Raw genomic sequence first — 24,167 nt, forward strand, 5'->3', positions numbered from 1 at the left:
TCTTCTGGCCCTAAACTTCCAGGCTGTTCCAGACTACAGCTTCTGCCAGACTTTACCTGCTCACTTTCCACTGGGCCGTCCTGGCCTCTTCCGCTATTCTCTCTGATCAGTCTCTATCACACAAAGTACAAACCTGTGCCAGTTTAACATTTACAATAAACCTTCTTCCCCCCCAGTCAGTGGTTTCATTGCGCCCTTAGTGATGATCACTTGCAGAAGACAGAACAGAGCAAAAGGCACTAAAAAGTCTCTCAAACATACGTGGGCCTCTTTCCTTCTTTCTTAATATTAAGTAGAAACTGATGTTAAGGCAATTCTTCTATACATCTTGTTTGCTAAGGCTTGATTACCAGAATTCTTCCAGGAAAAAAGGACAATGCTTACAGACCGCTCCTCCTAAAATCAGTAGTATATTCATACCTCGTTTATTTTTGTAGTGGTGCTTAAGGATTAAAAAGAGGCCTGGGGGGGGGGCATGGAGAGATAGCTCAAGAAGTTAAGAGCACTGGCTGCTCTTTCAAAGGCCCTGAGTTCAATTCCCAGCAACCACATGGAAATGAGATCTGGTGCTATACTGCACGCCCTTAATCCCAGCACTCAGGAGGCAGAAGTACGAGGATCTCTGAGTTCGAGGCCAGCCTGGTCTACACAGTGTTCCAGGACAGCTAAGCCTACACCGAGAAACCCTGTCTTGAAAAACCAAAATAGATAGATAGACAAACAAACAAACCAACAAATAAATAACTATTAAAACAGGCCTTGGGAACCTTGGGACTTGGGAGATGGCTCAGCAATTAAGGGCACTTGCCATTCCAAAGGACCAGAGTTCAGTTCCCAGCACCCAGGCTTAGTGACTTACAATTATCCCTGACTCCAGCTCCAGGAGATCCAATGCCCTCTTCCATTCTTCATGAGCACTGTGTTTACATGTACAAACCCATACTTAGACACACAATAAAAAAACAAAAATGTAAAGGCTGGAGAGATGGCTCAGCAGAGGACCTGTGTTTTCCAGCATCCACATAGCAGGTCACAACTGCCCAGAACTCCAGTTCCAGGGGATCTGATGCTCTCTTCTGGCCCCTGTGTGTGCCAGGCATGCACCTGGCACACAGATATTCAATGAATGCAAAACACTTATACATAAACAGCATACTACTTTAAAAGTACATTTTAAACAAACACAGGGCTTCTTTATATATGTGAGGCAAGTGCTCTCCCACTGAGCTACACCCTTAGGCCAAGTCACATATTTTTGAAAAATTCTGTAGCACCCATGCTTGAAATACTTGAGTGAAACAGGGCAGCCTTTCCAGATTAGTCACAAGCAAAATGTGAATAATTTCATTTCTTTTTAACTAGAGGGCGGAGATTAAGCCAGCATGATCCATTAAAGTGCTTAGACATTTTACAGTCCTGAGAACACAGAGCTGGCCTTTCAACGTCTCCAATGCAAACATTCTACAGGAAGGAAGTACCTCCCTTCTGTTTACCCGGCTTCTTATTCCAGAACGAAATAATATGAAGGTGGTTGGAGTCTTATCTTTGTGACAAAAATTCAGTCCTCAAATATTTTTTAAATAGGCACTCTTTGCCAAAGAGATCTTAAAACAAGCCTTAAAAATTCTCTATATATTAGTATCAAATTTAATACTCTATTGGCTTAAAAAAAAGAACCTTAATTTTTCTCATAAGTCAAAATTTCAGCATTAATCTATTGTGAAATATGGGTAGTTTTTAAAATTAATTAAGCATTTATTTTTTACATATACATTTATATTATTACACATACATACAATAAACTACCTATAGCAAGAAAAAATGTCACAATCAGGAATTATATAAATGTTACATTCTTAGTGTGTTGGCTATTTGTATTTGACAGCCTTGCAGAAAACATCTTTCCTATCTTGGTTTGTCTAAAATTCTCAATGTAAATCAATCTCTGTCACATCTTGCCATTATCAACTTAAAACATCTATCTAAACCTAAAAACATCCTAACCCTTAAACAACTAAGCTTCACTGTAAAACTAAGCTATCTGGTCTTCAACTCCATCAGAGACTTGAGAAGGAATAAACTTGATTCCCTGAGTATGCCGGGAATGCAGGTTAGTAGCTTTCCAAATGGGAAGATGACAGAGACAGTTTGCTACCTGAACAGTCATCCAAAATTCTCTATATTGTTGGAACATCTTCTTCAGCCTTCTGGCCCAATATATCTGACAGACATATTTGTGAGTCAGGAACTACTGAAGACATGTTTACCATGTCTAGACAGAGTTTGGCAGACAACTCTGCCTGCACCCAAGCTTATTCTTTTTTAGGCAGAATTCTGTCTGCAGTAGAAACCAGCCCAGTGGCTGGTTTGCCACATTTGAAGCCATCTCCATAAGGAGGTTCTTTGATGCTCATCATCCTCTTTGAGGTAGGCTGGGTGTTGCCAGGAGTTAACCTGTCTTATTGTCAGTGAATCTTTAAAATAATAAAAGCCTTCTTAATACCAGTAGTTTTATTTTGGGGTTTTGTGTGTGTGTGTGTGTGTGTGTGTGTGTGTGTGTGTGTGTGTGAGAGAGAGAGAGAGAGAGACATGTGTGCATGTGTGTATGTGTTCATCTCCACAGTTCCTGTAGTGAGAAAATACTGCCAGACATAAGAAGGAAAAAGTGAAGAAAGGGGAGTCAGGGAAGCAAAGAAGAAATCAAGACGGAGAGAAAACCGTGGTCCTCAGCAGATACCTTTCCCGAAGTTCTCACCCTTCCTAACACTGAACCCTTTAATACAGTTCCTCATCTTGTGGTGACACTGACCATAACATTACTTCAGTGTCACTTCATAATTCTAATTTTGATAATGTTCTGAATTATAATGTAGATATCTGATATGTGACACCCCCAAGGGGTCTCGACCCGCAGGTTGAGAACTGCTGCCTTACACAGTTATCATCACAGCCAGGGCAAAGGAACTGAGCTAGTCCTCACCTGTGTTAAGGAGCTGAAATGAATCAGACAGGCTGATCTGAACTATGTTCAAGTTATTATGAGATGAATCGTTTCTGGCATTCCTTCCTGTGTCTGTTAAAGCCAAACAGCACCTGGGCACAGTGGCTTACACCTGTAATCCCGCACTTGGACGGCTAAGGCAGGAAGACTCCAATGGCTTTGAAGCCAGACTGGCCTACCCAGTGAGTTCCAGGCCAACCTGGGCTATGCAGTGAGGCCTTGTCTCAAAGCAAAACGGCAGTTCCATTCTCAAAGTATGCTGACACAAATGGTTTCACCTGAACGTTTGCAGAACTAAGCGCCTTACTTGCTTTTTGTGATTTTAGCACACTGAGCGTGAGATCTAACTCCTGGCTAAAATTCTCTATTCCCAACTCTGACCATTGGGCTACCTCTTGTCTCTTACTTTATGTCATCTTTGATATGACAGCTCTGTTTGCAAAGTTATCCTGGTGCTGTAACTCAGCCTACAGTTGGCAATGTCTTTTTGAATATTTACTGAGGACTACAGCTTAGAGCTATTTTGACCAGATGATAGTAAGGGGGTACCCAGACACCATCAGAACAGGATCCAATGCCTCCCATGGTCAGGCAGCAGCTACAACAGGCACAGCTGGATGTGTGAATGCATGGTGGGAGGAAGCCTGAAGGCAAGCTCACCCTACTGCTCTCTTTAGGATCTGTCAAAGAGTATTTCTGGTTTGAAGATCAGGGACTAGGTTTGTCTCAATGATTCATCAGTTGTGTGACTTGGGATAATATCTTCATTTAGAAAATCTGTGTAGTACCTATGATACAAACCTTCAGACACAAGGTAGGGACTTCATATATATTTGTTGAACCGCAATTTCCTATCCTGATCAATTGGTTTAATGTTAAGATGAACCAAAACTGATCACAAAAACCCACAACATAAACACTAGAAAGAACCAGGCAATTAGACATTCTATGTTCTTAGGTTACAAGATTAAGTATTGTCAATGTTGGTACTTATCAAATTTACTTATAGAATCCACATAATTTTATTAAAAATGCTAACAATTTTGAGCCCCAGAAAAATACTTAAGAAAAGCAAATAGCTACAAGCATGGAGCAAGGCTTTGAAAACAAAGAGTAGAGGACCAATGAGAGAAGGGGGTTGAGGGTCTAGCTCAGTGGAGAGTGCCTTCCCAGCAAGCACAAAGCCTAGGGTCCAGTTACCAGGAAGGGGTTGGAGTGGGGCAGAGGCTGGGAGGTCAATGGACAAGGATGGCTAAACAAGTGACCCAAAGAGGTGACATCACAATCTAGAAGTAGACGCTACAGTTAAAAGAAAATTGAATGTCTGTAGAAGAGATCACAAATCACCTTCGACCAGGATTCTGGATTCTGTAATGTGGGGAAAGACTGAGCACCCCACCAGGTGCAGCTGTACCAGATGTGGCTAGGGAACACATGTGGGCCAAGGAGGAAAACAGCACACAAGTTTATTGACTTCCTGTCACTAAATTTGCATGGCCCAGACAGGATTATATGAGACCCAATTGAAGAAAACTTAAAGGCTTTTTAAATTAGACACCCAGGCCAATGAAAACAACAAAGTCAAATATATTAGAAGACAGCACTAGCTCTAACAGCACTGTGTCATTACTCCTTTCTAATCCAGTGTTGACAGAAATGGAAACCAACGGCAAAACCCAACTACGCTGAGGCTCTGGATTTGCTGCAACCGTGTACGAGGGTTTAAATAAGTAAATGCAGCAAGTAACCACTTGGGAGTTACAGAGTCTTAGATTAGTGCCTTTATCTAAAAATAAAGATACACAATTTGTAGTATAAGAAATTAAGACAAAACCAGAACCATTCAGCTTTGGTTTTTAGATGCTATTCTGTATGCTTAGATTACTCAGAAATATAACTAAGAGTGAAAGTACGTGTCCACAGCACATCATCGGCACTTTTTTGAGAGTTGGAGAAATGTAAGTAAAAACTCAAGATCCATCAAAGGAGTACAGGTGCTAGCAGACTTAAGGATACATCAAACGCTTACTTCACTCCTAGCTTTGACATGGTGCTTTAATAGATCTCCACACAACCCCCCCTGCTCCTCACACATGCTGTAAAAGTAAGTCTCTGAATACCACTCACTGACAACAGGGAAAGCTAATCAGTAAATGATGGAGGAAAGCAAGAGAGTCCTTCAAAAAGACTTTTATTTTGACACACAGACATGTAAACATTTGCTCACTAGACAGAGCAGTTTAGGACACAGTAGAAACGATGACAGTCATCAGAATGACAGGCCTCGTGCTTCTTCAGTCATCTCTGAAAACTCACTTAAGTATTTCAGCGGGAAGGTTAAACCGGAGAGTTTACTTCTCATTTAGTCGACTGGGTTGGGTAAGTGAAAAAACAAGGCACAGACCATTTGAGAAAGGTAAAGTAAAAAACACTAACGCAGCATCACGCGGGAATGAAGCGGTCTACCTAAGTGCTCTTTATAATCAAACGGCACTGATGCTTTCACAATCTGAAAGCACTACCTTAATTACTGCGCCTGGGGTAACATCAGACATACCTTCTGAGACCTTCAGATCGACCATGCAAAGCACAGTGCTGTCTTTTCCTTACTAGTCCTCCATAGGAGCACTGTACCCTAAAGGGTTTCTGAGGTGGGTCGTGACCCTGTTGTAGACAACTTAATTTGGCATTATTTTAAATCCTTCTTCTCTTCCATTCCTTTCCCTCCCTCCCTTCTTCTTTACTCTTCCCTCCTCCCCCAGTACCTTCCTCCCTTCTTTGATGGTTTTAGGGACAGAACTCGGGGCCCTGACACATGCTAGGCAAGCACTCTGTCACTAAGCCACATCTCTAGGCCTTTTTCCCTGTAAAAATGTCATAAATATGGCCGGTAACTTCCGTTTTGAAAGTGTAAACTATGTCATGATAGGAAAGTGGACCTACTCAGGCCTAATGTTACAACAGTGCTCTATGTCCTAATGCTAAGTCTCGTACGTTCTGTCATTCTTTAACACAAGCAGGTTATGCGCAGTATGGTTGGCACTTATTATGCTAAAAACACAACTTATCAGGGAAAAATAAGCACATCTTGAAGCTCTGTGTTCCACTGATGAACATATACTGTAGGTAGAAAGGTCCATCACTCTGCATTCATAAAGCATTTCCTAAATGTGCACTGCACTCTGCAAGGTATTAAGAACGCTGTAACAATAGGAGACGTCGTGAAGCACAGGCTGGGAGAGTGCCGAGGCACAGCGGGGTTGAAGAGCGCCTCTCCGCCTGTCCACTCTCACATCTGTACAAACTGGACATAATACATGTTTTCTTTCTTTCTTTCTTCCTTTCTTTTTCTTTCTTTCTTTCCCTGCTTTGAAGAATACTTTTTGAACTCAACAGTATAACCTTTACAGGAAATGATCATTTTTCTTTCTATTCAAATCAAAAGAATGTTAAAAAAAATAGAGTATGGATGTAGTTCAGTTAATAGAGTGATTGTCTAAGATGCATGAGGTCCTATGCGCAATCTCCAGTACTGCACACACTGGCTGTGGTGGCTCACGATAGTCTTAAGGGAAGAAAGAAAGAAAGAAAGAAAGAAAGAAAGAAAGAAAGAAAGAAAGAAAGAAAGAAAATCACTACTTTTTTTGCTTTGGGTTTTGATCTTTTGAGACAGGGCTTCTCTGGGTAGCACTGGCTGTCTTAAAACTAGCTCTGTATACCAGGCTGACCTCAAACTGAGAAATTCGCCTGTCTCTGCCTCTGGGATTAAAGGTGTGCACCACCACTGCCTGTCTCTGAATGAGTTTTAAAATGAGTTGAGCTTGCATTTTACTATGACCTTGCATTCAATAATGTCAAATGTTAACACACTTACTAGCTACGAGCCAACTACAAATCATAGAGGGTTTCAAGAACAGCAGCCATTGACCACGCTTGGGTCTCACAGCTGAAAGGACAGTACTGGCCGTTCTCATTGGTGAGTTCTGGAAGCCCTTTCCATGGGGATCTGAAAAACAAAGAGAAGAAAAGGGCTTTATGAGACATAATTTAATGCACAGGAGCAGAGTAGGCTTTTCATTCCAGAAGCAAAGCAATCGTTCAGTCATCTGTTATAAAATAGACATTCTAAAGGTATATATACACTTTAGATACAAACTATCCTTCGATATATTCCATTTTGTGATTTAATACTAGCAAATACAAATGAGTCTTTCACATATTGTTACGTGGTTTTTGTTTTTTTGAGCTAGGGTCTTGCTATGTAAGCCTGGCTGGCTTGGAAGTTGCTATGTAGCTGAGGCTGGCCTTGAACTTGCAGTGATCCTCTTGTCTCCACCTTTCAAGTGCTGGAAATACAAGTGTGTTTCACGAGGCCCAGCTTTGTGACTAAAACTTTACAAAAGGCTATTATTCCAAAAAAAAAATACATAAACAACAAAGATACAAATGTTACCTCAGACATAATTTTAGCCTTTTCTGTGTTTTAAGATAGAGCCTCATGTAGCTATGTGGTTCTCAGCTCACCATCTCCCTGTTTGGGCTTCCTATGGGCTGAGATTACAGGAAGATACCCCAAGCTGGCAATAATTTTAGTCTTTCAGAGTAAGATTATGACTCAAACTGTAATTATGTTTTAGTGTATAATATGTGAACTTAATTGAATAAGAAAACCAAATGAAGTAATACCAAGACACTGAGAGTTACAATTAGGAAAATGCCTATTATTTCCTTATTCTTCAGGATAACAAATCAATTTATTACATATGTATTCTCTAATACTTAATAGTTTATATAGAAAAGCTTATTTTAAAAACACAACATTGACACTTTTTTCTTCCTGAGACAGGGTTTCTCTGTGTAGCCCTGGCTGTCCTAGACTTGCACTGTAGACCAGGCTGGCCTCAAACTTACAGGGATCCACCTGCCTCTGCCTTCTGAGTGCTAGGATTAAAGGCGTGCGCCACCACAGCCCCGCAACATTGACACTATTTAACTATAATTTGGACAAAGAATATAAAAAATACCATTTGAAAAACAGTCAAAAGACAAACTGACATTTTAAGACTAATGAAAACTATTACTTGATAAATGAACAAGACCCAACCTGAATACAAGTATTTATTTATTCTATCCTAATTATATCCACGTTAGCAGTTATCTTGAAAATGAAAGACTGTTCCATAAGTACAGATCACAAAATATAAGATCCTCAAACTAAAACCAAAATACTTAAGGGAGGTACAAAAAAATCACATGTCTGAGGGCTGGAGAGATGGCTCAGAGGTTAAGAACACTGGCTGCTCTTCCAAAGAACCCAGGTTCAATTCCCAGCACCTACATGGCAGCTCACAACTGTCTGTAACTTCACCCTCCCACACACATACATGCAGATAAAGTACCTATGCATGTAAAATAAAATAAATAATTATTAAAAAGTACATGGTTGAAATGAAGACGCTGCAGAAATGAGTTCTAAAAAACCTTGTTTACCTGCTATCTAATACACAGATTGGACATTAGTCATGGGATAACTTACCTCTCCAGATGAACATAATGTCTGGAAAGGACATTTTTAACCAAAAATACAGTCTTCGCAGCAGTCTCTGGGCCCATCAATTTGGAAAAATACAACTTTGCACGAAGAAAATACCCAATTGGCCATAGCCACTCCTAAAATATAATTTAAGAATAAAAGGGGGAAAAGAATTATGAATATCTAAATTTATTTAAAAAATAACTTAAATTGAAAGCTCTGAAAAGAGAAATTAAGCTCTTACAGGTCCTTGATGGTAATTGAAACCTCTGGCAAGGTTGTAGTTGTCATTGTCCAAGGCATTGTCATAAACCCCACAGTAAACCATGTCACTGCAAAATGATTGGAGTCTGAGTCAGTAAAAGGATGTCAGACGACATACAGGAGGCATCAGAACGTCATAGCAAAGGCAAGAAAACCGGCCGCCGTCTCTCTGCATCCAGAGTAAGCACGCTCAGCTAGATCTAGTGCATCACTTAACACAAAATCAGCACACACTGAGAACAGAGGAGTTTAACAATGCGGTCGGGAAAGATTACCAAAAATGGTCAAGTATCCTTATGTTTCCTTTCATATTTAGGTCCCAGATTTTAATTTATGTGCAGATGTAGGTCATGATACTAGAGACCATGGAGGGAGAATAAAAAAGGGAAGAGAAAGGTCGCTAACTGCATGGATGCACCATGAGAGCAGAGTGAGGCTCTCGCGTGGGGGAAGAGAAAAAGGTGGGCAGGGCACCAGGGAGGAGGCTGCACACAAATGTGTATGAGCAGTGCCATTATTAGACCTACTACTTTGTATGCTAATTTAAAAAATAATAAAAATATTGAGGTATCTCATCATCAAGGAGCTTGTCTCCATACAGTTTAAAGTCAACCATGTCACTAGGCTTTAATATGTGTCTAGCAATTAAGATATCCATACAGTTATTTGAACTAGTAAAAATTAAAGATAAGGTTTTATTGATTATAGAGCAAGAAGGCATTTATTTATTTATGCAAATTATTTTTGTGGTGGCCCGTGTTCGAACCTAGGGCCTTATCTCTATTAGTCAAGCATCCCACAACTTAGCTATAGCCTTAGTCTATGCAAGGTTATATTTTAAGTTTTTCTATAAAGCTATTTTAAAACTAAAATTAGCATACGGTCAGATTATAAATAACAATTGGATATATGTATTGCTTTAATATATAGAATTTATAACATACTTATATACTGAAAGGTGTTACAAACATTGCTAACATATGTTATGCATATTAAGATTTAATTAAATTGTACCTTTAAAAATCCTGTTTAGTGATACAAAAAGCCATGTGAGCTTTTATCATAGTTTCAGTTCAGATCAGTAGGTTTTCTGTTTGTTTTGGGGAGTGGGAGTTTGAGACAGGGTCTCATTGTGTAGCCCTGGCTGACCTGGAATTTTCTCAATAGACAGGCTGTCTTTGAACTCACAGAGATCTTCCTATGTGTCACCACACCTAACCAGTTTTAAATCTGCTCTGAACATGCAAATGTTCAGAAAATAAGAAATATTTGAATGCAAAATTTGCATATCAGGAATGAAATCCAGCCAAGCATGTGGTGTGTGTCTAATTCTGGAATTTGAGAGGCTGAGACAGGAAGATTAGGAGTTCAAGGTCAGCTTCAGCTGTGTAAGAGTCTGTCTCAAAAACCAAAAAAGAAATAAAATAGTATACAGAAAGGCCAGGCATAGTGGCACATGCCATTAATCCCAGTACTCTGGAGGCAGAGGCAGGCAGATTTCTGAGTTCCAGGCCAGGTGGGAAATCAATATACAGTAAAGTGCAAAACCCTGGCTCAGATACTAAGCGCACTGGCTGCTCTTCCAGAGGATGAGGGTTCAATTCTCAGTATCCACATTGTCTCACCACCATTTGTAACTCTAGGTCCAGGGTATCTGATGCCCTCTTCTGGCCTCTGTGGGAACCGTATGCATGTGGTGCACAGCTACACACGCAGGCAAAACAAAAAACAGTAACAACTTTCTAGTGGAAAGGCCACTAGAAATTTAAGAAGAAAGTTATAAAAGTAAAGACACTTACATGTGCAAATTTTAAAATAAAAAACCCAAGGTGCCTTACTGACTTAAGTAAAAAGAGTGGGTGTAACTACCCAGGAAGGAGGGAGAAGATGGCTGCTGAGGAGCAGAGTGGAGTTCTCTCCCATCTTTACAAGTGAATGCCTAGTACTTAGCATAGCACAAACCATTGCATGTCATTCTGCAGTGTGGGAAAGAAGTCAGCAAAAACAAGACATATGACCTTGCCTGGAGAGATGGCTCAGCAGGTAAGAGCTCTTGTTCTTGTAGGGGACCTGGCATGGTGGTTTACGACTATCTACACCTTCACTGCCAGGGGATCCCAGGCCCTCTCCTGGCCAGGTACCAGGCACACATGTGGCCCAATCAAAAACATAAAGGCCAAACACTTCTCCACACGTTAAAAAAAAAGTGGGGTGTGGTGCTGGGGAGTGAGCCCAGGGTCTTGCCCAAGGGAGGCATGTGCTCTACCACTGAGCTACATCCTCCCAGCAGCTCTCCCACACCCTGAAATGGATTCCCATGTGGCCAGGCTGGTTGCAAACTTTTAGATAGTGGATGAGGATGGTGAACGCCCAGTTCTCCTTCTTTCACCTTTCCAGGAATGTGCCATCATGCTGGGTTCAAGAGCTAGCTTTAAAATTTTTTTTTTTTTTTGGTATGTGAGTGGTGCTGGGAAATGACTCCAGGTCGTCCTCCCACACACCAGGCAAGTGTCTACCTGTGAGCCACATCCCCAGGAGGCTTTCTTTGCTTTTGTCCCTTTTTAGACAAACAAGCCTCCAAGAGCTGGTACTGTAGAACTGAGGCATCATACTGGGCTTTGATTCTGTTGTCTTGTTTTTTGAGACATTTTTTCAGATTGACGTTGAACTCCTGACCCCTGCTTCAGATTCCCCAGGGCGAGGATTGCAGATGTGAAAGCGCCTGGCCTGAGCTTGTTATACAAGTTCTCCTAGAACTGTATAAAACTGTACCAAACTGAATAAAAATGACTCGGGTAACAGGCAAGATGGAGTGATCCTTGATTCCTGGACAAAGGGACTTAAAGCAACTTTTTTCTTTATATTGTTTGTACTTTCCAATATCCACAATCATCATGTATTACTTTTATAGTCAGAAAAGAAATAAAAACATTCATATTTTTTATGTTTTTTATATTTAAATTTTATAAATTAATTAGTGAATATAGAAGTCATAGGCACTTTTAACATTCACACACAAGTGTGTGATGTTTTCAATAGATTGAGTGTGATTTTCAAGAAGTTAGTTGTAAATAAGTACAAAATGGTTAATACTAATGTATGTGCATTAAACACAATATCGACTACCTCCTTCTTCTATTTTGTTTTTGTTTGTTTGAGGCAAGGTTTCCCTGTGTAGCCCTGGCTGTCCTGGAACTCGCTCTGTAGACCAGGCTGGCCTTGTCTACCTGCCTCTACCTCCCCACTGAAGGCGTGCACCACCACTACCACCTGGGTCAACAGCTTTCTTAATACTTATATTCCAACTTACTCTGGATCTAAAGTTTTCATGCCAAGGGGACCAAGCAATTTTTTTTCAGCAATTTCCAAAGCTTTCCAAGCCTTTTCAGCAGTAAAGAGTTCAGGGGCCTAATGAAAGTTAAAAAAAAAAAAAGCATTTTAATATCACAGAAAAATTAGTTCTTACTCATATTAGTTAACCATAAACTTTGGAAAGGAAGGAAACAAATTTAAGAACATAATGTGGGTCAGAATTCTAATCCTACGAGGCTGAATTGGAATTGCACCTCTTGGCCTGAGAAGCTGGGAGAGCTCACGCAGGCAGCTGTGCCCTCAAGAACAAGTAGCAGGGCCTAAAGGTCAGCACCGCTCACCGCGGCCACCACTGTTCCTAGACGGGCAGGGCACCGGGAAGCACTTGAACCTTTCCCCTCTCTTCTTGGAGATCATGAATTCAGAAGACCTTGTACTCCAACAGCGCAAGTACTTGTAGTAGTGGAAGGAGAGACAATCTGCATCTGTTTTAATGGTGAAATGAGGTGAAAATGAACCGAACCAAAGCTACTTCTTGGTGCAGGCTTGTACTTTCTTTCTTTTTAAAAATTTGTTTGTTTGTTTGTTTTTTGAGATAGGGTTTCTCTGTGTAGCCTTGGCTGTTCTGGACTCACTTTGTAGACCACGCTGGCCTTGAACTCAAGAGATCGCCTGCCTCTGCCTCCCTGAGTGCTGGGAGCACAGCCCTGCACCACTGCACCTGGCTAAGGGTCTATTTTTAGACTGAGATTTAACAACAACAAAACGGAATCAAGAATTCTTAGCTAGATGGGTTAGAGAGATAGCTCAGTGGTTAAGAGCACCACGGAGGATGTAGGTTCAATTCCCAGCACCCACAGGGTGACTCACAACAGTTTGTAATTGCAGTCTCAAGGGATCTGATGCCCTCTCCTGGCTTCTGGGGGTACTGCATGTACATGATGCCCAGACATACATGCAGGTAACCACTCCCTAACAAACACAAAATTATAAAACAATTTTTAAAAATTCTTAGACAAATAGAACTAACAAGAGAAGTACACAAAAGAGACAGAGGTGATATAAGCTACCTGTAGGCACTCCCTAGTGCAGAACTTTCTGACCAGTGCACTGAGATGCTGTTCATGGCACCAGCTTGTACGATACAAATGTCCTCATTTCCAGGAGGAAAGGGTGAGGGCTAGGCTAGCTGAAACAGCTGGATCTGGCCCAAGAAGCCCAATGCTCTCAGCCCAGTGTGCAGCACAGGTGCCAAGCACTGTGCAATGAGTAGCACTGGGAAGCACTTTGTTTCTCATTATCCATTGTTTTCTGTTTTTGATGCTAAATGTTACAGATTAGAGGGGATATGAATACCTCATTACTGAAACTATATGAAACTATCCAGAAAGCAATAACTTTTCATGGTAAAGTGGAGCTTAAAACCAAACAGGAGAAAAAAAAGGCCTTAGTAAAGGCATAATATTTTTGAAATTTGAAAGTAACGCGCCACTCACCACGACCATTGCTATGGTGAAATTAGGCCTGAGCTGATAGTCACACCAGGGGCTTGATGCTCCATAGCTGTCCTTGTAGATGCCGCGCTTGTGAACCAGATTTGGATGCTTCTCGTTGGGATCTGAAGGGTCTTCGGAAACATGAAACAGCTTTTCAAAGTTGTTTTGTATTTTTCTGTCCCACTCATCATATGAGACTGCTACAACCTTTCCTGAAAAGTGACAAAAGACATGGCATTGTAGACATTTAGAACATTTCAAATGTCTGCTATTGCCATATCGGCAAATATTAGCTAAAACTTTTATGTAGCTCACTTATGAAATAAATTATCTACATTTTGGAAAATGTGGCTACTCTGGATGGAGATATGCTATTAGTCCAAAGACCACGTACCTCTCCCCCCAAAAATTTGTAAAATGGCTCAGGAATAACTTCATTACACTGTATAGAACAAAATGTCACAAACATTGAATTAAAAATGCAATTAATTTTACCTACTTCTTTTTACTTGTTAGAAAGTTTAGATGTGTATGGGCAGCTCAAACCTTATTTCTACTACATAAAAATTGTTCCAGAAAGCTCTGTAAAGCTCTCCAGGCTGCTCATAGAAATGTAACTTGCTCACAGCGTGAGGGAAAAGAAGGGCACAGAGGCCAGGACAGGGCCTCATGTTCTCTCTGCCCAGGGGTGCTGCAGGAGCGGCTGGAGTGACCAGCTGTTCCCACACTGGTAAGCTAACTGTTCTTCCTCTTAAAATGTAGCATGTTTTAGTACTGGTTGGCTAAATGCAAAGGTTAGTAACTTGTTGAGGCTCCATGTCGCTCAGACAAGCTTACCATGTCTTCTTACTCTGACTTCATGATAGGGAAAAATATTTTTCCTGGACAATTCCAGCAACCAACGCACAGCAGACTTACACAAGCCCACGATTTCCACAGCAGACCCATCTCTAAAATTAGAAAGATTGATTTTCTTTTTCAATTAATTTTTTGTTTTTTATAATTAACTCATATTATATCTCAATCGTTACCCCCTCCCTCTTATTCTCCCTTTCCCACCCTCCCTCCCTCCCTCTTCCCTCCTCTTCCCCTCCCCTAGTCCCCTGACAGGAGAGCACTCCTCCCCTACCATCTGACCCCAGCCTATCAGGTCTCATTAGGAGAGCCTGCATCCCCTTCCTCTGTGGCCCTGCAAGGCTGCCCCACCAATGGGAAGTGATCAAATAGCAGGTGCCAGAGTCCATGTCAGATTTTCTATGTTGTACTTACTTAACTGTTACTTAAACTGTTATTCTGGGCTGGGAATAGTAGTATGTTTATCTAGCAATAAGGAAGGCTCTGAGTAGCATAGAACCAAACCAAACCACCTCTGCCACCACCAAACAAATGTTGGTGAATATTATAATTAATGCACTATACAAACAACTATCTGTCCCCACATCTTTACTTTGTAAGTAATATATATTATTATATCATATAAGAATTATCTTCCCTTATTTTGGCATTGCTTATGTTTCTAATAGTTTTAAAAAATATTACTTTGTGTATCCTCGTGGGTCTCTATGTGCCACATGTGCAGGTGCCCAGAGTCCATGACAGCACTGGATCTCCTGGGGCTGCTGCTACAGTTGGCTGTAAGTCCCCCACCATGAATGCTGGGAAGTGAACTTGGGCCTTACGGAACAGCATCAAGCTCTCTTCACAGCTTAGGCATCTCTCCAGCCCCTCCTAGCATACTTATTTAATTTTGTTTGTTTTTTTGTTTTTGTTTTTTGAGACAAGGTTTCTCTGTGTAGCTCTGGCTGTCCTGGACTTGCTTTGTAGACCAGGCTGGCCTCGAACTCACAGAGATCCGCCTGCCTCTGCCTCCCCAACTGCTGGGATTACAAGTATGTGCGACCATGCATAAAGAAGGAAACCGAAGAGGAGGAGGAGGGACTACAGATCTGGAATGATGTAATGTGAAGGTCATGGTTAGCAGCACAAAGGATTCCATGAGTAAGTACACTTAGAAAGGGAACAGGTGGACTAAAGGGCATCGCTGTAGCAGCATCGTAAGATGAGCTGTACCTTGGGGTGGCTGGGATTCCTCTGTTTCTAGCTCGGTCACTCTCTCCCATTTTATCCATCCATGTGCCACAGTTAAAGCGATTTCCTCCATAAACAAATCCCGTTTCTTCATCAACCCCTGCAGTTATATTGAAACCTGGAAAAGCAAAATAATACACTTGGAAAACACGCATGGTGGCACAGGTCTGTAATGCAGGAACGCAAGATGCCGCGGCGGGAGGATCACACAGTTTGAAGCTGGCTTATATAGTGTGAGCCTGAGGCTAGGTAAGCCTACATCATGAGACTGTTTTGTTTTTTGCTTTTTTCAAGGCAGGGTTTCTCTGTGTAGCTTTGGCTGTCCTGGACTTGCTTTGTAGACCAGGCTGGCCTCAATCTCACAGCAATCCACTTGCCTCTGCCTCCCGAGTGCTGGTATTAAAGGCTTATTTTGTTTCTTAAAACAACTAAAAATCATTATGTTTTATAGTAAATACATCTAAATTTCATTTTTCCTTAAAAAAAAAAAAAACCACCAGTGTGTAACAGAATTGCATATCATGATGTTCTAAAGCGCTGCTTATATTAGCAAAATCACAAGTCCCCAGTCAGTAGAGGAATGCCTTAGCATCGTGTACACTAGGAAATGCTCTGTCCTTTAAAGGAACAAATTGGATGTATATGGAACAAAATGGATGCATTCCTATGATGAAATGATTTAGCAAATAAGTTAGAGAAGGCTGCATATAAAAAATTTTTATAAAGACCTAAAATACAGATTTTAATCTATGATTCTTTTATATATCTGATATATTTATGTAGAATGTAGAATTTAAGAACCTAAAATAGTCATATATATAACACATTGATTTTATACTTTTATACTTCATAATACATATAACATGTAATCTGTACTTGCTCAAACATATATAAATGCATAAAGTATAAGGTATCCATGGAAACAGTATGCTCTGGTTACAGCCTAGTCATTGACTCCAGATAAGGAGGGGAAAAAAGAGAGAAGGCTGGATTATGACGTATGGTTTATTTCTTTTAAAAGTAAAACAGAAATTATTATCTTAATTTCAAGTTGAAATGTTTCCTACAACAACAACCAACCCTAAAATGCTCAGAGATCCCATAAAAATGTTCTTTGGATACTAAACCTATTTCCATTGACTTCTCTTAGTGACGGATAAAAATGTATCAGTGTTTTGAAACAGGGTTTCTCTCTGTAGCCCTGGCTGATCTAGAACTCACTCTGTAGACCAGGCTGGCCTTGTACTCAGGGATCTGCCTGTCTTTGCTTCCCAAGTGATGGGATTAAAGGCATGCACCGCCATGCTGAGTTTCCTTTTTATGGTTTTGAGACAAGGTTTCACTATGTAGCTTAGGCTAGCCTTGAACTCATGACAGTCCTGCCTCTACCTTGTGAGTACTGGATCACAGGCATATGTCACCTTACCTGGTAGCATGCACATGGTGCAGACATACTCACGGGTAAAAGACTCATACACAGAAAATAAATTATAATGCCAATATAACCTTGAAGATTGCCTGACAAAAGACACAAGCTTTTATCTTTTCTTTAGCGACACAAGCTTGGGCAGCTCAGGGACAGTGCTTGCCTTTCTCAGGCACAGCTTCAGGTTTGGCACACAACCATATTTGTAAAGCAAGAGCAGGGATTACTCAGACAGCACCGAGACGTGTTAGCCACGGAACTGAAATTACATACCCTCGTCCTTCATGTTTCGATCTATCTGTGGGCCAGCGTTTCTCTCACGGAACTGGATGCCTTGCATGTGCCTCTGCATAGCTTCTTGGATTACTTCAGACAAAGGCTGATCCTGTTGGACGCAGCAAGAATGTTTCTTCTGTTAGGAACCGATCCCATTCTTATTTTCCCCTAAATCCCTCAACACTGGTAAGGTGCGGATATATCCTTTCCCTTGGAGGAAGAAGTAAGGCGTCGGGTGGGGCTGGGAAAAGCAGCAGCTGCCGCGCTCCCATGCTCTGTGTGTTTATGTGAGCAACAAGTCTTTGTAACTTCCCACACTGCCAACACTAAATGAAAACTGATACCGAAGGTTTTTGATATTTGAATTCTTGTGACTTGGAGTCTCAATATTTTACATTAAAAATAAAGTTACATTTCATCAATGATTACTTTAAGAAATGATCTTTACCAGTGTCCCAGCAGGCAAAGGTGCAGAGTCATCGGTTGGATACATTCTGGAAACTGGGCATCTGAGGATGTCTAGGCCATTTGGAACCATCTTGCAATAGTCCTGAATACACTGCAGCCACCACCACACAGCATCGCGGCAGTTGTACCTGGCGTAAGTTCCTTCACCAAGGAGGTTAGGAATGAGACCATGCCTCAGGGTGCTAGCAAATGCTAGAATAATATTCCTGAAGCAACAGAAATAAATGGATCGTTTAACATGAAAACACTTATAAAGTTAAAGAAAAAAAAAAGGCCACTTTTTCAGGGGTCTGGGGTCTGGAGATGCTGAGCTCCCAGCCCAGCTTTTGTCTCTAGTGATCTGGGGAACTTTCCTTTCCTGTACCAGGCTTTCCATTGCAGTCAGCTGCTCAGCGGGGTGTCTGTGAGGACTGCTACAGAGTCAACTTCTATTTTTAAGAAGGCTGTATTTATTTTGTTACTTGTATATGAGTGTTTGCCTGTGAGTACATATATGTGCCACATGTGTACAGGTCCACAGAGGGGAGAAGGGTGTCGGATCACCTAGAACTGGAGTTGCAGATGGTGTGAGCTGCCGTGTGCTTGCTGGGAACTGAACTCTTGAAAAGTAGTGAGTGCACTAGCCACTGAGCCACCTCTCCAGGCCCTAACCGCCTTTTAAAATCTACAGTATTTCAATATAGAAGTAATCCTCTAATATGCATTATTACTTTAAATAAGATCAAGAACAAAGTAAATATATAAGGAAAAAAAAATGACAGAATTGGCCTTAAAACTGCAATTCATCTCAGCACACAGGAGGCAGGAGTAGGCAGATCTCTCTGAGTTCCAGGCCAGCTGGCCTACACACTGAGTTGTATGCTATTTACAGCTATATTGTCAGACTCTGTTTTAAAACGAAGAAACAAACAAATAAAACAGAACCCCAAAGAGCAGCAGCAGAACCCCAACTCTACCTCACATAATAACTGGTAGATGACAGTGTCTCTTCTACCGTGTTATCCAGCACTACGAGAACTTAGTCTGTAAGATGGCCTCGCACTCCAGAAAGCTCATATCTGCAGGTGAGGCCTACCTTGGAAAGGTCACGGAAGAGTTCTAGTCCTTCTTCTGTCAAACACTTCGCTCTTAAGAGTGCCACAGGAAGCTTTACTCTAGGTTAGCTTATAGGTCACACAAAAGGTGAAGGAACGCAGTATGGCAACACATGATCTGGATGGCCAAATGTAAACTGAAGAGATAGAAACCTGTAACAGCATGTGATGACTGAGGATGGGGGCTATTATAGCCATGATTTAAAAGAGCCAAACCTTTTCTGAGTGTTTGCCATGTGTCAGAGAACCTTCCAGGTACTTTAACTGACCTTCCCACAGGAAGAATGAAGGGAGGATGCCATTTGTCAGCTGGTGATGTGAGCCAGCATTAGAAGCTGTTCACACCACAGGTGAAGGTCTTTGCCACTGTATTTTGCTGAATCCTGATTGCTCCCCCCTCCCCCTGATGGTGTTTCTCTGTGTCCTGGCTGTCCTGGAACTCATGTTGTAGACCAGGCTAGCCTTGATCTCAGAGATTGACCTGTCTCTGCCTCCTGAGTGCCAGGATTAAAGGTATGCGCCACCACCACCCAGATTAATATCTGACTTCTAAACCATTTATTTAAGGCTCTGATACAGAAATAACAGCCTTCCAAATTAACTTTTAAAATATTATTTTATGTGTATGGGTTTTGCCTGCGTGTATGTCAGTCTGCCTGGTGCGTGTGGTGCTAGCTGAGGCCAGAAGAAGGTATTGAATCTCCTGGAAACGGAGTTACAGATGGTTGTGTGCCTCCATGTATAAGCTGAGAATCAAACATGGGTCATCTGAAGAGCAGCCAGTGCTCTTAAGTCCTACACCATCTCTCTAGAGCCCCCAATTTTTGAAATTTTATTATTATTATTGTTGTTGTTGTGTGTGTGTGTTTGTGTGTGCCACAGTACATGTATTGAGATTTGAGGACAACATTGTGAAATCAGTTCCCTTCTTTTACTTTTATGTGGGTTCCAGGAACTGAAGTCATGTAGCCAAGTTTACATGGCAAGCACCTTCAGACATCAAGCACCTGGACCCACTAAGCCATCTGGCTAGCCCCTCAATTCTTTCTTTCCTTCCCTCTTTTCTCCCTTTCCCTCTTCCATGCCCCCTTTCTTCCTACACAGCATCTCCCTGGGTAGCCCTGGCTGTCCTGGAACTTTCTATGCAGATAAGGCTGGCCTTGAGCTCATAAGAGATCTGCCTGCCTCTGCCTCTAGAGGGATGAAAGTAATGTGCACCATACCCAGCCAGCCTGCAAGTTTTCAGTTCCGTAATTGTCACCACTCAATTAAAAAATATTTTACATTAAGTTTGAAGAAGAAAGTGCGATTCATTTTAGGTAACAACCTAGGCAGCTTAATTTTAAAGTAACCAAAGGGGGCTGGAGATGGCTCAGTGCTTAACACCATGTGCTGCTCCTGCAGAGTACCTAACGTTTGTACTAATGCCCACTCATGACCGCCTGTAACGCCAGCTCCAGGGACCCTCTCCTCATCCCCCTGAGCACCGGTCCTCAGGTGACCATGCACTACCACCTCCACACACATTATTAAAAATAAGTATTTTTAAAACACAGAGTAAAATTATTAAAAATAAATTTTCTAGCACCTGAAGAGGGAAACACTGGTAATTTTTATGATGCATAAAAATAAAAATAAAGTTTCATATAGTGCTTTTGTGTTAAAGAAATTTAGCTTACAAAGCAGAGCTTTTAAATTTGCTTCAGACTACTGCTAATGACTGGGGACATGTGGGAACAGTTTCTGTCTTCTAACACCTTTCCATCCCTAGGTCTGAACTGAGGGGCTTTGATTTGGGTACCATGAATGTACATGTTCAGCCAGGTCACAAGTGATGGTGAATGACAATGATGGCTGCAAAAAAATATTTCAAAAATGGTACTACTGTAGAACTTTTTATTATCTATCTATCTATCTATCTATCTATCTATCTATCTATCTACCTATCCATCCATCCATCTACTGCTTTTTGAGGTAAGGTCTTTCTATGAAGCCCTGGCTGTCTTGGAACTCACTATGTAGCCCGAGCTGGCCTCAACTCACAGAGATCTGCTTGCTTCTGCCTCCAAGTGCTGGGGTCTATGGCTTGTACTACTTACATTCAGCTGAATGTCCTTTTTAATTGCCATTAAATTTATTCCCATCACTATGATATTAGAAAACATCACTTTCTGATTGGAAATAATCAAACTGTGGGTTTTAAGCTTGACAAGAAACAAGAGTCAGCAATACTCTTAATAAAGGCAGGAAGTGGGCCTAATTATTTTTTAGATAAATTTACAAATACTGAAGATGATCTGACCTATCATGGAATCTAGTAACTTCAAAGTTGCTTTTTTCCTTTGAAATTCTCTAAGCCTATTAAACAAGCTTATGAACAATAAACTTAAAAATCTGGAGCCTGTGAGACAGCTCAGTGTATTTGCTGCCAAGCCTAACAGTGAAGCGGGTTTCTGGAACACACATGGTGGAATGCAAGTAAAACTCCAGCAAGCTGTCCTCAGACCTCCACATGTATACCATGGCATGGCTGACTCACGCAGGTGCATACACACACACACACACACACACACACACACACACACACACACACACACACACGGAAAACATACTTTTTGAAGCTGACAGTAGATGGGTTAGAAGGAGCACAGAGCCACACACTTGTGTGTTTGCAGAGGCTCCTACCTGGCTTCTAAGTAGCGTCCGGTGACCAGCAGCATGCCTGGAAGTGCAATAAAAGTATCTCTCCCCCAGCAGCGAAAAAGCCCAGAAGAAAAGTGAGGTAAGCCTGACAAGAAATCACAAAGCAAAGTGTTAATCATAACAGTATGTGCGACCCCATAAAGTCTATCACTGCAAACTTTAGAAGGAGCCTGCTAGGCTTCCAAAAATCCTCTGCAGTAAAATGTACAACTGCACTTAATGTCAGCTTTCATGGGATGAGGTTCTACGGTCCCATTGGATTCTGAAAGGCATCTGTGACCCAAAGGGGACTAAACGTGGTGCTCAGCAAGAGTGCTACAATTCAGTGACATCCCGGCCCCAAGAGCCAGAGGGGGATTCCTAGCTGAGCAGATCTGACTTTGTCTTTAAGCTTAAAGAGACCACATCTTTAACATATAAAGTGACATGATACAACTTTAAATACACACTTAAAAAAATCCTGCCCTAGGGGGCTGGAGAGGTGGCTCAGAGGTTAAGAGCACTAGCTACTCTTCTGGAGGTCCTGAGTTCAATTCCCAGCAACCACATGGTGGCTCACAACCATCTATAATGAGATCTGGTGCCCTCTTCTGGTGTTCAGTGGTATATGCAGACACAACATTGTATACATAATAAATAAAGCTTTAAAAAAAATTCTGCCTTGACACTAAGGGCAAAAAATAAATACTACGGGCCTTTCCCATTTGACTGCCTCCAACGTCCTTACCTGCAGCCAAGGAGGCACAGCACTGTTCCTTTTCCCTTGTGATCTCATTTAGCCTGTATGGCACATCCGGGAGTGAGGGAGAAAGGAGGGGCAGACAAGGGCACTTTCCAACTCCACACATCTGGACAGAACCCAGTGACAGGTGTTTCACAAAGGTCGAACCATTCTGAACAAAGCTGTAAAAAAATAAAATGGCAAGTTGATCATCTGCAGAAACATGACTTTTTAAGCCATCTTATTATCCGTTCTTTTTGCCAAGGGATTTTTCTATAGAAATCCATAAAAATGGTAAAATAGTTTATGTATGTTAATAAATAATAAACAACAAGTTAATGAATAGACAAAACAAATAAGACAATTTTGTTTTTCTCTATCATATTTTACAAATTTTGTAGACCAGATTTAAACCTCGCCCCTTACCCTCTATCCCGCAGCTGGGAACTGGACCCAAGGCCTTATGCTTGCTAGGCAAATGATGTCCTACTGAGCTAGACACCCAAACATCCTTACCAGTGTTTAAAACTGTATTACTATGTGTGTGTTCATGGGTGTGTGTGTCTGTGTGTAGTGTGCTTGTCAGTGTGCATGGAGCCCTGGGCTGGATGCTGAGCATCTTATAAACTGGATGCACACCTGTAATCCCAGCATTTGGGCGTGGAGAGAAGCCTGAGATCATCCTTGCCTACACAGCATGCTGGAGGCCTTCAATACATGGGATCCTGTCTCAAAACAACAACAAAACCCCAAAACCCAACAACAACAACTATCACCAAACCCCACCCAAACTCCACGCTTGGTTTTGTATGTTCCAGACTAAAGGATGCTAATAAACTTTCTGTCCACCTCAAAAGTTTCTCAGCTCTTAGTCTATGACAGTTCCTCAGGTTTTGGTCTTTTACAATCATGTATAAGATGACTCTATATAGCTTTCACACAACTATGCCCATTTAATCAGATTATGTTGGGTATACCTTGACATCTGTTTCCACGCTACATCCAGCAGAGTGGTGTATGCACCAATTAATATAGCATCAAAGTAGCACGGGATGAGGTACCGTGGGATCTGCTTCAGGTAAAAGAACATAGCCTGCAACCATTTACCAACCTGTCACAGAAACAATTGAAAAGGTTAATTTGGTTAGTGTATAGGTTAGGTATATTTAAGAGTTAAATCTAAACATGCAACTTTGTTGGCCAGCAACCCATTAACCAGGTGATCACTCCTTAGAACTGAAAGATGATCAAGACAGAAAAATGGTTCAAGGAAACTTAAATATTATCTATAACAAGGTTATATATAATTTGTAATGTTCCCTCAATTATTTGGACTAGAATATCATTTTACTTACTTCAGCAATACTTCCTGATCGTGAAATAAGCCGGCCACTGACATAGTCAATCATCCAATCTCCAGACCTCAAGTTTTCACAGAATGGATGCCCCAAGTCATTCTTCGGCCTTATTTCAGCCAACACGGACATTAGTCCTAAAAATTCAGACATTATTGAGCTGTTGGCAGAGTTAAAATGCTCTGACTGCTTAGCTTGTAGGCAGTCTCTAGTGATTTGGGGTGAGCATGTGCACAGGTAGACATAAAGGCCACTCAGACCATGATGGCTTAGTGTGGCTGGAGGTAAACACCAGGATGCCTAGTTCACCCAGGACACAAAAGCTGGAGAGAAGAAATCTCCTGCTGCAAGAGCAATACAGAGCTTCCCGAGAGGACTTCCGGGACTGCTCTTATTTGTTTGCATTTAATATTATAACATTCAAAAGCAA

General features: G+C 41.4%; 1 protein-coding gene across 4 annotated transcripts in view; it reads right to left on the minus strand.

Moving 5' to 3' along the window:
• Nucleotides 1-1,731: 1,731 nt before the first annotated feature.
• The window catches only part of AGL (amylo-alpha-1,6-glucosidase and 4-alpha-glucanotransferase), a 79,911-nt gene continuing 57,475 nt past the window's right edge, over nt 1,732-24,167 (minus strand). For 3 of the 4 annotated variants that reach the window (XM_084757378.1, XM_084757376.1, XM_084757377.1), the window contains exons 22-34: nt 23,738-23,874; nt 23,360-23,493; nt 22,389-22,564; nt 21,644-21,746; nt 17,845-18,070; nt 17,394-17,505; nt 15,677-15,812; nt 14,444-14,556; nt 13,607-13,818; nt 12,109-12,206; nt 8,779-8,866; nt 8,538-8,671; nt 5,177-7,007 (exon numbers count right to left, since the gene is read on the minus strand). In XM_084757378.1, coding sequence (XP_084613504.1) covers nt 6,890-7,007; nt 8,538-8,671; nt 8,779-8,866; nt 12,109-12,206; nt 13,607-13,818; nt 14,444-14,556; nt 15,677-15,812; nt 17,394-17,505; nt 17,845-18,070; nt 21,644-21,746; nt 22,389-22,564; nt 23,360-23,493; nt 23,738-23,874 — 1,787 coding nt within the window. In that variant the 3' untranslated portion in view covers nt 5,177-6,889. Of the gene's footprint in view, nt 2,222-5,176; nt 7,008-8,537; nt 8,672-8,778; nt 8,867-12,108; nt 12,207-13,606; nt 13,819-14,443; nt 14,557-15,676; nt 15,813-17,393; nt 17,506-17,844; nt 18,071-21,643; nt 21,747-22,388; nt 22,565-23,359; nt 23,494-23,737; nt 23,875-24,167 lie in introns of those variants that run through there. The other variant, XM_084757379.1, reaches the window with a different exon arrangement.

Source organism: Acomys minous (genome assembly GCF_964271855.1).
Source record: "Acomys minous genome assembly, chromosome: 14".
Taxonomy (NCBI): Eukaryota; Metazoa; Chordata; class Mammalia; order Rodentia; family Muridae; genus Acomys; species Acomys minous.